At 41.5% G+C, this 13,879-nt stretch overlaps 2 protein-coding genes across 2 annotated transcripts; one reads left to right on the top strand and one right to left on the bottom strand.

Annotated features, from left to right (window-relative positions):
* Window positions 1-1,219: 1,219 nt before the first annotated feature.
* On the top strand, window positions 1,220-7,851 carry LOC137889101 (rhamnose-binding lectin-like). Its single transcript, XM_068732731.1, has 18 exons — window positions 1,220-1,358; window positions 1,499-1,531; window positions 1,635-1,694; window positions 1,833-1,968; window positions 2,340-2,449; window positions 2,803-2,847; window positions 3,008-3,140; window positions 3,502-3,609; window positions 4,072-4,099; window positions 4,680-4,842; window positions 5,340-5,372; window positions 5,489-5,551; window positions 5,660-5,795; window positions 6,857-6,966; window positions 7,062-7,106; window positions 7,213-7,345; window positions 7,514-7,617; window positions 7,761-7,851. Exons 1-18 carry the CDS (start codon window positions 1,334-1,336, stop codon window positions 7,796-7,798), a joined length of 1,503 nt encoding a protein of 500 aa, XP_068588832.1. The 5' UTR covers window positions 1,220-1,333; the 3' UTR covers window positions 7,799-7,851.
* Window positions 7,819-13,856, bottom strand: lrrc47 (leucine rich repeat containing 47). Its single transcript, XM_068732986.1, has 7 exons — window positions 13,268-13,856; window positions 12,453-12,899; window positions 12,225-12,341; window positions 11,996-12,111; window positions 11,323-11,425; window positions 10,385-10,474; window positions 7,819-8,650 (listed from the first exon to the last, which is right to left on the bottom strand). Exons 1-7 carry the CDS (start codon window positions 13,835-13,837, stop codon window positions 8,429-8,431), a joined length of 1,665 nt encoding a protein of 554 aa, XP_068589087.1. The 5' UTR covers window positions 13,838-13,856; the 3' UTR covers window positions 7,819-8,428.
* Window positions 13,857-13,879: the final 23 nt, after the last annotated feature.

Genomic DNA, 13,879 nt, shown 5'->3' on the forward strand with positions numbered 1-13,879 from the left:
TGAACACTGTTGACTGGAATTGTATGTGGCCATGTTTTCTTCCCATTCTGGATAATGTTTTTGCCAGTTGTCTCCAGTTATCAGGACAAAAACATTGTTATTTTTGTACTCCTGCAGTTGTATTTCCTACTCCCACTTGGACTCACGTTTTCCAAAACAAGACAAACATCTCAATTTAGGTTGTAAATGTGCCATACTTTAGCTCAGAAGAACACTGCACTCTCTTGCATTTTTAAGAACATGTAATTTGTTTAAATAATGTTTGGCAGCCGGCTTTGGATATTTGGGTCCCTCTGAAGCGCATATCTATCTCTGTATCAATGATGATATTCACTTTAAGTCAATGTAAACAGGATAAGCGCATATGGAGAAAATACCCGGTGGCAGTCTTTTAGATTCAAGCACTGCTTTCAATTCAACACAGTACTGTAGATCATAATATTTTATTATGGCTTTGGCTATTGTATGGTCATATTTATCTTATCACCCCTTCTTTATATCTGTTGCTATCATATGGAGCTCATCTAATCTGTGGAGTTCCTCAAGGATCAAACCTGGGACCTGTCATATCTATTATTATTATCTGTCAGTTTGGCAGCGTCACTTATCATTGCTGTATCGATGTCCAGCTTTATGCATTTGTGATCTAGGGAGTTTTTTAATTTGTCTATTTTAAATAATTTTCTTGAGATTAGTCTATTTTTCTGCAGTTATAAATCATAACAACACTGAGTTCTTGTCTTGGCCCCAAATCATACTTTTGACATTTTATATTAGCACACTGTTACTCAGTTTAACTTTGAGAAACATCTTAAGTTAGTTAGTCTTGTTTTGTTCACTAATAACATTCCCAAAATATGACACTATGGTACAAAAAGTGACCAGATAGAAAAGCTATGGAACACATTTAGCTTCGTCAAGTCCATGTAACAAATACACAAGTATAACTAGTATATTAGTGATATTACAAGTACTACAAGTATTCAGTGTATTTACATTGTATTGATGTTACTATTACTATGTTACTTATTATTTGTCGAGAACTTAAAACAGTAGGAAAAGCCAATTATTTTCAGACAGCTGCTCCTCTCAGCTTCCTTAGTTTCCCTGCTTGCGTGTCTGTATGCTTGGCCAGGGTCAATAAAGTGCTCTAAGACCGGATGTCTGTCATCCCTCATGGGATTGTGATGTTATTCTCATTTTGCAGACTTCAGCCAGTTGAATAGGAGCCACTGGTTTGTTTTGCACAATAGACGTTGACTGCCCTAGATCCAAATGAATAAATAGTGTCCGTCAGGCTCACTGGTCATTTACCACGGACGTCTGCAGAACCATGCCCTGCCTCTGCACCACGCTTGGTGAGTATACTGATGACCATAATAATAGAAATATGGCTTTCTATTTCTGAAATTTTAAATGCAGTTTTGTAAAAGTTCAGTTTTCTTGCCGAACAAGCCAAAGGATCCCTTAAATCTCTTATGTGCTGTTTCTATTTCAGTGTTGGCAGCGACCTGTGTGCTTCTAAGCCCAGGTAAGTGTATGTGTGTGTGTGTGTGTGTGTGTGTGTGTGTGTTGAATACAGTTTTATGTGTGTATTGTTTGTGTTAAACTACTACTTTCATATCTCTTTTTAGGTGTTGCCACAGAGACGGTTGTCACCTGTAATGTAGCCACTGTCCATCGCCTGAGCTGTGGTATGCCTCGCTTTCTGTCCGCAACGGTGCATTTTTATTCCCAGCACAATTAAGGATTAAGTGATCACTGCGATCAGACAAAACCAGTGATGACGATTTTACTCATTTCGTAATTTCTCCCTCTTTACTGTGTGACAGATATCGGAGTGATCAGCGTGCAGACAGTGATGTATGGACGTGAAGACAAAGAGACCTGCAGTGAGGAAAGACCTCTAAGTGAGCTTGCCAATACGGAGTGCTCTCAGGAGGGCACAGCAGACGTCCTCAAGAAAAGGTACACATTACATGTACTAGTAATAGAATGAAAATACACAGTTTTTATTACATGTATTCTAAATGTAGCTACAAAGATATTCAAAAAAATATTAAAAAACGTTACACCAGACAACAAAAACAATAGAACAAACATTTGTATTACTATTCATATTACAAGAAGCTGCAGTGCCATTGATTGCTTCCTTATTCATTGTTTGACCTAAACAGGTTCCAGATCCCATGTGCAATAGTTTTGAGTGTATTCTTCCGCTTCCTTATGTTGACGGTGATTAAATCATCACAGAATGAGGAAGGAATTGGTCTACTACATCGTCACAACAATGGTGTTTTCTTGTGATTCTGCATTGCATCATGTTCTCCCTGTTGCAGGTGTGATGGAAAAAGGGTGTGTGAAGTAAGCGTGAATGTCTTTGGAACTCCTGATCCATGCGCCGGCACCTCGAAATATATACAGACCAAGTACACCTGCCTCCCCGCAAGTCAGTCACATGTCTGCATGAACTTAAAGCAAGGCTGCAAAAAGCCTAAACTGTACCTCTGTACTGTCCGCAATGTATTAATTGTTGCATGAAAGATAAATTGAGATTCCAATGAATTTTCCTTTACTCGTTTCCACATTTTAAGCTTTAAGTGCTTTGGGGGATTCAAACTGAAGGCATTATGTTTCCATGGAGTTCAGTCAGTCAGCAGTGGGCTACACTTAAGTTCTGTTTTTATCAGTGTGATCTGATTCGAAAAGATCGCAAGAAGAAAAAGGTGTGACTGTTGACACAAAATGCGTCAACTGGGTGTTAATAATGCATGTTTAATGTGATCCATGTTATTTTGACAGTTCACCATGTGACATGTGAGCACTCTTTGGCCCACCTGCACTGTGGTAAGATCACATCTTCTCTTCATTGTGTGTATGGTGCATTAAAATGAAAAACACAAGCTTTATTGTATTTTCATGTCACTTCCTATCTAAATGTCACTTTGTCCGTTGACCTTTCAAAGCTAAATTGTCTTTCCTCTTTGCTTGCCCCTCTTCTTGTCAGATGTTGGTCAGGTTATATCAGTCTATGGTGCCACTTATGGACGCTACGACCAGACCACATGCATCTACAAACGGCCTGCCTCCCAGATCCAAAATATTGACTGCTCACTCCACACCAGCAGCGTTTCTGACAGGTGCAGTTGCCCACTCTTTGTCAATTTGTGCTTCAGGTTGAAGGCTGCTGAAATCAAAATCATGCTGTATTTAACTTTATATCTGCAGTGATTGCTGCAAGTTTGTGATGCCAACCACTTTCCCGTATGCTCCAGTGCACATTCAAGCCTGTATTCACTCATGTTACTCTGCCTCCACAGATGCAATGGGAAAAACAGCTGTATTAGCATAGTGGACAACTCAGTGTTTGTACACCAGATCTCAAGAAACAATTTCCGATTGGCACAGATACATAAATCCAAAAGAATCGTAATTCTTGCAAGCCGAAAGAAAGTAAAATTGAGCCACAATGTTTTCACTCATGTCACTCTACATCCACAGCTGCAATGGGGAAAATAGCTGTACCATCAAAGCGAGCAACTCAGTGTTTGGAGACCCCTGTATCGGCACTTACAAGTACCTGGAGCTGGCTTACATTTGTGAATGTAAGTAGCTTGAAGGCCAGTTAGCACTGTTTCACCCTACTGATGCCAGTCTGTGGTCTAAATGTGCATAGGAAAACATGAGAGATTAATCAACATGACATGACTGTTTGGAAAAGGAAATGTACTTATGACTCCTGGTGACTAGTAGTTCTTTTGATTACCAATGTTGAATGCACTTATTGTAAGTCGCTTTGGATAAAAGCGTCTGCTAAATGACTGTAATGTAATGTAATGCTTAAGTAACTATCTTTTCAATGATAAAAATGCTTGAAAAAATCAGGCTCTAGTAATCCAAAAGTATTCAGTTTTCAGTGTGGTTAAATTGGTTCTTGATTTAAGAAACATTGAGCTGTGCTGATGAAGTGTAAAATGCAGCATTTTTGCCATCCTGCAGAAACACAACATTGTGTGCAACCAGTCACTTAGATATTTATCTGAAGTTAATCTTTCGTCTGTTTTTTTACAGATCCATCTACCCTTCCAGAGAAGTCTCTGTAAACATGCTGTAACCACAATAACATCACAATAAACATGTCTAAAATAAAATATGTTAAATCAGCAGCATGTGGCTTGTCGCAGTTTGTGATTTGGTTTTATTATTTTGCTATTGTGCAAATGATTATTGAACAAAAATCGACAGAATTGTGGACAAGCAAAGCTCCACTGCAGTGATTCTTAGTGTGTGTTGTTTTTGGGTTCTTCCAGGAAGTCCAGAGACAAAAAGAAGATAACAATAGGGGCTGTGGATTGCTCCAGGAAGTCATTGCAAAATGAATTTGTGTGTCAGTTTGTAGACATACATTAGGAGGACTTTCTCCAAGACAAAGAGCCCTTCTTTTGGGAAGTACATGTGAATGAGTGCACTTGTTGTCAGGCTGGAAAGACCATCTCTGAACAGGGTGATGACAACATATTACAACATAAGCACACAGCGAGTAATGCGCTTTGTAAATACCCTTCTTGTGAGTTTTGCAATGCTGTGCATCATTTAACATTCAGGTTTTTTTTTTGTTCTGAGCTTTTTTATGCATGCCTCACCTCGTGGTGTTTTCTGTAATGTCACTCGGCACATAGGAGCCAGTTGCGCAAGGTCAAGCTATTGTTTTGAAGCAAAGACATCCCTTGACCCAGCAGTATAAATACAGGTGTGTCTGTTCTGGCAATCATCAGTCCCACTGTGCACATCAGCCTGGATCTCCTAAAATCATGCTCAGCTTCAGACTCAGCACCTCACTGCGTGAGTACACAATTGACTGGCAACTAGAACAATAATTATGTGGGTTCATGTTTAAGCAAGAATTAAGACTTAAGAAGCTAATGTTTTAACACTTGAGTGGATGTTTCAGGGTCCTGGATGGTAGCAGTAAAGTCGGCCCTACACATAATCAGTGTTGCTACTCGATGAGAAATGCACTTTTTTTCAGGCACATAAAGGGGCCTGGGAGTGACATATATTTCAGTTTATTTTCCATAATCTTTTCGTCATAGAAGGGCTTATTACTATTATCATAGTATTTTTTTTGTTTCCTGCTGGTAAATACATTTGTGTTTCTGATGTCCATGCCTCTTAACATCTAATTTCACAGTTAGTATAATCAGCCCTTCTCCTCAAACCTTATTAGTATGAGGGGATGGACACCTGTGATTTTCCTGCTTTGACATGTCAAAATGTCTGCTGTGAAAAAAATGTTTATACTTTGATAAAGATGTTTGACAGCGATGTTTCTTTTCCAGTGCTGGCGGCAACATGTTCGCTCATGACTGCAGGTAAATATCTTAGCGAATGCATTATTGATGATTCTTGCATGTATTTTTTTTTTCTGTTACGTACCGGATGTGGCTTGAACGCACTTCAACTAATGCTTTCACATTTTTTATTTGAGTTGTTTCCACAGAGAGAGTCACCACCTGTTCCAACAGCCGGAATGTCCAGCGCCTGAGCTGCGGTATGACAAAACTCTCTAAGTCCACTGTGAGAGTATTTTATTCCCACACAAACAAATATAATGAAGTGAATTCTCCTGTTGCTGAATTTCTCATTTGGTGTGTGACAGATATTGGAGTGATCAGCGTGCAGGCAGCACTGTATGGACGTGCAGACAATGAGACCTGCGGTGAGGGAAGACCTCAGAGTCAGCTTGCCAATACAGAGTGCTCTCAGGAGGGCACAGTGGACGTCCTCAAGAACAGGTACACAGTACATGTACAGTAATAAAATATAAATATACTGTTGTTATTGCATGCATTCTAAATGTGGATACTGCTGGAGATGAGTCTCAGAATCAGGTCATGGATTCAATGTCACAGAGTTTGAAAAAAAACTCAAAATATAGTAATTTAGTGGTTGAAATTTGAGGATACGTTTCTTCTGTTGTGCAGGGATTTACATGATTAATATCTAACTACTAACTTAATTACTTTTGCTGTCTGAAAAAAGGTGAGACACTGCTGGGTTTCACTGCAAAGTAACGCAATAATGACTCACAAACCACAAATGAGATCTTAACTCCACATTGATTTACTTGCATCAATACAAAGTGCAAGTAAACCAAGTTGTCTCGAGGTCGACTAACCTAACAAAAGAAATGCACGCCTCTTCAGGCCCTTGGTTTGCATTAGGATTGAGAGTCCCTAATGCACCTGTTTCAAACTAACAGCTCACATCTGTGATACTCCTATGTACTGTATGTCTTTTATATCATCCTGTCTTCCTACAGTTTTCCCCTTCATCACACACCACACTGTATTCAGTATCTGTCAATGTTGTGTTGTGAAGCCACTGTTTTCCTGGTCCCAGTCCTCTTCCTTACCACCATGGCTCCAACATCCTGATTTTCATGCTATCTCTGCCACACACAACTTTGTACATAATCATAAACACCAGTGATGAGGATTTTTTGTGTCTTGTCATGTCATAATCAAGTGCATATATATTTGACTATCCTCACACGTGGAACACGTATTTTGTTGTGTGCACGCTAACACAGGCTGTGTGTCTGATTTCTCTTTTAATTTAATGTCAACAAAATTAAACAAGAATTTTGAACATGGCAGTAAACAATATTCAGGTTTCTGTTTTGGAAACATATTTAATGAGACAATAACTCATTTGCACATTTAAACTGAACATTTCAGATAACATGTAATAAAAAAGAAATTGCCTGTATGTAAGTAATCAACTGGGGAACTTTCATTGTGGTATTTGCTCTCTTTTAAATATTGACCCTATTCCCTCAATGTGTTTCCTCCAGGTGTGATGGCAAGAGGGACTGTGAACTGAACGTGAACGTCGTTCAGACCTCTAATCCCTGCCCTGGCACCACCAAATACCTGGAAACCACCTACACCTGCTTCCCAGCAAGTCAGTCACATGTCTGCATGAAACTAACGGTGAATAAAAAGCTAAAAGTTTGATGGTGTGATGTCTAATGTGATTCACTCATGTTACTTTGACAGTTCACTTTGCTACATGTGAGGGCTCTTTGGCAAACCTCCAGTGCGGTAATATATATTTTTTCTATTTTTTGCATTCATGCTGGATTAAGCATAATCACATTTGCAATGCATCCGACCTCTCCACCTTGTCAATTGTTCCTCTTTTTGACAGATGAAGGACAGGTAATAGTTGTGTACGGTGCCGACTATGGACGCCGTGACAAGACCACCTGCGTTTACAAGCGGCCTGCCTCTCAGATTAATAATGTCACTTGCTCAAGCCCCACTGGCAAAGTTGCTGACAGGTACAGCTGCAAACCCTTTGCTAAATATAAGGACTAAATCCAGATCTCAAGAAACAATTTCTTATTGGCACAGATACATAAATCTAAAAGATTTGTCATTCTTGCAAGCCAACAGAAAGTAAAATTGAGCCACAATATGTTTTCACTCATGACACTCTACATCCACAGCTGCAATGGGAATAATAGCTGTACCATCAGAGCGAGCAACTCGGTGTTTGGAGACCCCTGTTCCGGCACTTACAAGTACCTGGAGGTGGCTTACATATGTGAATGTAAGTATCTTAAAAGGCCCATTAGGCTGGTTACTCTGATGAACAGCCAAATACGTGATGTACAATATGGGGTAGGGAAAATGGCATCCAACTTATGCTCAGTTGCTTAGATAAACTGAATTGAATATTTTATGTTTTTGCAGATCCTGGGGTCACTCCACAGCAGCTTGCAGAGCATTAACCTGTGTTAACATGCTGAAGTTTCAGTCATATAATAACCTATAATCATGCATTCAATCAACAAATTAGCAGATGTAGCTGCAACGGCTGAACAAAGAAAAACAAACCTACAGATGCTCAAGATAAATTGTGTGTGTGTGTGTGTGTGGGGCATATGAAATAAAATGAATGAAAACAGGAGTACATTTTATTAAGTCTAAGTCAGACATTATGCTGCTGCTTAAAGGGAAAGTTACACTATTATAAGGTGATAGTAACACAAGTCTTCCAGTACTACAGACAAGTGACCAGTCCAAGTTAATGTGAGTTGAACAAAAATGACCTTTCAATACAGACAACTTGTCTTCAGTTTGTAAATAATACAAAATAAGTATATTTGGTCATACATTTTGACATATTGATCGTGTTTTCAGGAAGCAGCAAAAAGATTTACCAACAACAAAGCTTTCGAAACACATTCGCCAACAAGCAACGCTTCAATCCCAAAAACATTTCCTGTGATCCCTGAAGTAAAAAGGATGTAATTTAGCTGCATGTTGTCAAACCTTAGCCTTAATGTCCCATCATGTTAATCTTTTAAAATGACTTCATTTGAACGAGTGTAACTATCAGAGGTTATCTACAACAACGTCTACCAGATGACGGTCAAGTTGCTGATGTCGTTGCAAAGGTCGGTCTTTGATGGGTAGACGACTTTCAGGTTTCCGTCCTGGTCCACCGTGCGAACCTGTTGCACGATCAGTTCGCTGGAGGGCTCACTGCTGGCAGCCGTGTCCGGTGGGCCGTCCACTTCCCCATCTGACCCCGCCTCCTCCCGATGCTCCGCCGTGAACTTGTTCAACTCCGCCATTTTCTGTGATGAAACAGGGAATGCACTCTAAATGCCCGATATGTGATTTGAAATTCAAAGCATTAATATAGCAGCAAACCACTATCTGTCGCTCTCCCTTTGTATGTTTTGTTTATGTAGCCGGTCCAGCTGTGTATTTTAGGGCATGTGAGGCCCAGTGTTTGGGCTCTCTGCGCTGTGCTCATACAATGGTTACCGCTGATAACGCCATCACGGCCTACTGCGTCGCCTCAGAAGCGTAACACCCACCCTCCAGTTCCCCCTCAGGTTAACACTGTTGGCTCGGTTAGCTGCCGGCTCAGTCGTCACCATGTTGAGAGCCGCGTGGAGGCAATATCTCTCAATCACAGATTTGTTCTGAATTTGGAATTGAGCACTTTAAACAATATTTCAAAACAGATTGTGTATGACTGCAGCAAAGACACTGGAATCAAAACCACAAAAATCACTTTGATGCATTTCATTCAAAATTGAGATGAAAACTCCTAAAGAGACCTAAAAGTGAAGTTTCTTCTCACTCCATCAGGCCAAAATGTCCACAGGATATACAAGACTGAAATAAACTGAGCACTGAACTCTCCATGAGCTTTCCTCTAGCGCCACTGAGGGAGGAAAAATGTATGCGTTTACAACTATATTACTTGCTTCAAAGTTTATCTCATACGTTTGTTCATCTATCTGTAAAATGTATGCATTTACAACTATATTCCTTGTTTTGAGTTTATCTTATACGTTTGCTCAGTTATCTTTATAATCTTACATTTATACTCTTTTGGATCAAACTCAGTTCATGCAGCTGCATAGTCATATATTCACAGACCTATGAATAGTCACGCGTTTCATGTCACGATACCTAAAATTTGGTATGGTCTAGTTGAGACCGACAGCAACGTCACCCACACAATGTCCCCAGGAAACAGGATGTCCTTTGTGTATAGGCGGCTGGATCAGTATGTTCGGCATATCTCTGGTCACTGTGACACACATATGACTGTGTTGTCGAAGCCAGAAGTTTGGCAGAATCATTAAATAAAACAGTGGGGGGGACTGAGACAAAGCCTGGGACAGATCGAAGCTAAATCCAAACAGCACAGAGGCCCATACATAGTAGATGCTTAGACACTGGTCATTTAACTGCATTCCTGTTGAGAGTTAGTCTGACGACAAACAGGGACCAGTAGGATCCTCTGACAGGTGTCTCTCCTGATATTGATTAATTAGTAGACCAACAGTACATCTCATGTGCCCAGATGTCCAAAATGCCCCCAAGGAACCTGATCTGAAAAACATTATGAATCCCTACTGTATGCATGATGAACAAAATTACCGTTTAGAGGAAAGTTGAGAGCTGATGAGTAAGAGGAGGGGGCGATCATGAATAGGGGGACGAGGTTATAAAGTAAAGTCTTTGTTGTGGAGAGTTGAATCCGGACAACTCGGTTTGCTTGTACTCTGTGTGATGCAAATAAACCTGCATGAACTGAAGAAACTTCAATCTCTCTTGTGTTCTGTGGGTGTTCGTTACTGAGTTCCTGGTAAGTGAGAATCCTGTGGTATCTCACCACGAGTCAGATAGCAAATAAGTATTAAGCCAGCTTTTAGATATTGAGGTTAAATCAACTTTAAAGTCCAAGCCACCGATCATCAACATGGAAAGCAATTATGAAAATAAAATCCAAGTTGTAATAAACTTCTAATTCGTTAAAAGAAAAAGGAGAGAGAAAAAGTGAAGCTTACCACAATCAGAGCGTCCATAACATCTTTACAGGTCTGCAGGCTGGCTGCACTCGTCACCTCCAAGAACAACTCTTTGGTCGTCTTCTTGATCTGTAAAGTACAATCAGCTGATCATGTAATTATTTCTATTATATCATGAGAAGACAGACACAAACTGTGGGCCTCAGTAGGACACGGCTTGATGTCAGACGTGTTGTTATTATCTCCACCAGCGGATCATGCGATCAGCTGCAGTTGTGCGCATTTGCGTCCGTGAGTGAGTGAGTGTGCACCTGTTTCTGTCCACGGCTAATCTTGCATTCTGCTGCAGCAAACGGTATAATACTTTGGGTGGCCAGTTATTGGCTGCATGCTCAAGGACCTATTGTGGGTGTGGTGACTCACAATTTCTCAAAACACCTTTTATTTCCTGTTTTATACTGCCATTGACTGCCTGTTGAATCCTCACTCACTACTTGTAACCGGCACCCGTCCGATGGGGGCCGCTAGTAATAACACAGCTGAGTGTGCAACTGCTACTCTGCGCCCCCAGAGGTAAGGGGATAACAGTTTGCGGTGTGTTTGTCTAACAACTAACGAAACTATCAGTACACAGTGAGTTCAATTTTGTTTTGGGCAAGAATGTATGACGCATGTTATAGGAGCCGATTACCTGCATACATTGCCGCTTGTTTTTGAGTTTGAATGAAGTTTGCTTTACATCACCTCACCTCCCATCGGTGTCTAGACGGGGGTTGGCCAACCGTGGGTTGAATTCATTCAATCACACAATACAGCAGCGGTTGTTGCAGACACACCTAGTGGAGATCTGCTCTCTTCTGGGTGCAGCTGTTCTAGTTGGGTTCAGTTTTCTCTGCCATCATCATATCCACCGTATGAAATCTTTCCTTATTGGAGGATAAAATGATGATAACCAGAAAGAAAAGAGATATACACACCTTGGTTTTCTCACTGTTGGTAATAGGTGGGAATGAGATCACATGTCCCTCTGCATCCACTAAGCAGGGATACATGGCTTTTCCCTTCAGAAGCTGCAGGTATCTGTAAAAAACAAAATAGCTGAGTGACGACATTATCAAAAGGGGTTAAGCCAATGTAATAGATGCATAGCTGGTGATATTCTTTCGAAGCTAAACTTGAGAAAGATCAGATTCAACTCTGTCAGCTGTCAAGATTCTTTGATTTGATGCATTTCATTCAGCGTGTGAGACACTGAGCTTGTCAAGTAGTTGCTTGGTCTTCCTGACTTGTCACTGTTAAACTGACAAAGTCATGAAGGACTTTATTTCAGCTTGTGATACCTTATAATGTGCAACAATTCATTGCAGGTTGAAATAAATCTGACTAAAGCTGTGGTCCAACAAACTTCTACTGCCCTCATGTGTTCAAACACAACAGCAAACCAAGTTATACAGATGTCTTGTGTACCACTTTAATGTCAATTTTTTTTTTTTTTAAGTTATTTTGTTTAGAAAATCTGTTTGCGTCTTCAACACAAAAGGTTTTAACCAAAACTTCCCTCCCTCGACTTGAGTTAACTAATGTGGATCCATCAGAAACACTTTCCTCAAAAGAGCTCATGTTGTAGAGAAGAGTCAAGGTTGTACTGACTTGTGGAGGCCAGTGACGTTCTGCCTCTTCTTCTGCTTCCTCAGCTCGTCGGCCTCAACCTGAAGGTGTCTTATCAGCTCGATGGCCGTCATCTCTTTGCGACCCAATGACACAACCTGTCGAACATTGTGTTTTTTAATGTGATGTTTTTCAGTAAATTACATATTATTATCGTTTGGCTGGCACAAGATGGGGATTACAATGAGCCAATCAGTCTGCGTTCGCATACCTTCAGCTGGGTAGGTGGTTTGACATCATACGTCAGTGGAGCTTTGATAAGCTGCACATCGTGACTTGCAATGGTGGCGATGGTCCTTTTGCCACACAAGTCATCATGAAGCTTCGTCTAGAAAAAACAAAAAGGTGATTATTTTTCATTCTTCCACTGCACACTTATCAGTCATGTCCCACTAAAATAGTACAATGTATACCACCTTGTGAGGGGGTCTGTCCTTACCTGAGCCACCAGGAACCGTTTGAGAGCATTCCCAGACTTTAGGTTCATGCCTCTGACCACGCAGCACACCAGGTACGGTCGGACATCTTTCACCTCCGCACTCACCGTGACCGAGAGTGCAGCGGGACTGTCTGAAACATGGAGGACCCTCACCACCATCTTGTTCAGTTCCTCCACCTCATCTTGGTCGTCGGCCACCTTCTTCTTCCTCTGCTGCCTTTTCCCCTTGTCTGCCTTGCGACCCCCGTCCACGTCACCGCCTTCCTCTCTTCCTTTGCCTTTTCCCCTGAGGTAGTCGAGGATGGACTTGGTCTGGCAGCCGTTGACCATCTTCTCCAGCCGTTTGTCGCTCAACTTGTTGCCTTTGAAGTTGATCTCCTTGAGCTTGGAGCAGTCGCTCAGATCGGAGGGGATCTCCTTTAGCTTGTTGTTAGAGAGGTCCAGCACCTGAGGAGCACAAAACAGAGTGCATATGTTGAGTTTGGCACTATGGAAAAAGAGCATCAGACACCCCTAATGTTTGAAGTGTTATGCAAAGAAAAACAGACAAGAGTACACTGCATTTAAGCTGGCACAGATGCATACTTGCCAGTCTGTCTTGTGTGCTTACCCGCCAAACTCCGTTTAAAAATGTGACATTTTCATGTTGCATTGCATATTAGCAAACGTGAAAACTCGTTAGCTATAATTTCAGATATCCACAAAACATACGGACAGCTTTTTTAAAATTCGGCGTACATTTGATCCTTACAGAAGCCACTTAAAGATGACTTGATGTGCATACAAGAGCTGTTTGGGAGTTAAGTTCTACCCACCTTTAGAGCAGCTAGCTTATGAACATCTCCACTCAGCTGTTCAATGGAGTTGTCAGAGGCGACCAGTGTGCTGAGAAGATCCAGTCTCTCGGAGTAAAAGTCAGCGGGGAAGCCGGTGAGGCGGTTCTTAGAGACGTTGATGGTGGACAGCTTGGTGCACTGGGTCAGCCCCTCCGGCAGGACTTCCAGGCTGTTACAGCTCACATTGAGAGTGGTTAGCTCCTTCAACTGAGTGATTCCCTCCGGTAAACTGCTCAGGTTGTTGACTGAAAGGTCCAGGACCTTCAAGGATTTGAGCTTCCCGACGACATTGGGGACAGAGGCGAGCCTGTTCCTGCACAGGATGAGGCTCTGGAGGTTCGTCAGACGCTGGATGTCCTCGTGGATCTCTGTCAAACTCGGACACTGGCTAACTTCCAGATAATTGAGCAGTGTGAGGGAATAGAGGGCAGAGGCGAGTCCCCCGTCAGAGGAGATCCTCTCGTCGAAAGCTGGACCCTGAAAGACCAGTTCACGCCTCTTCTCTGTCGCCGCTTTCTCTATTTCTGGCCAATTCTCCATGTCCCCCATGCTGACGACTGGACACCAGTTGTCAAGATAGCCGAGACAATA

The sequence above is a fragment of the Cebidichthys violaceus genome, unplaced genomic scaffold (genome assembly GCF_023349555.1).
Source record: "Cebidichthys violaceus isolate CVI_PGR_0920_01 unplaced genomic scaffold, fCebVio1.0.p SCAF_6, whole genome shotgun sequence".
Lineage (NCBI taxonomy): Eukaryota > Metazoa > Chordata > Actinopteri > Perciformes > Stichaeidae > Cebidichthys > Cebidichthys violaceus.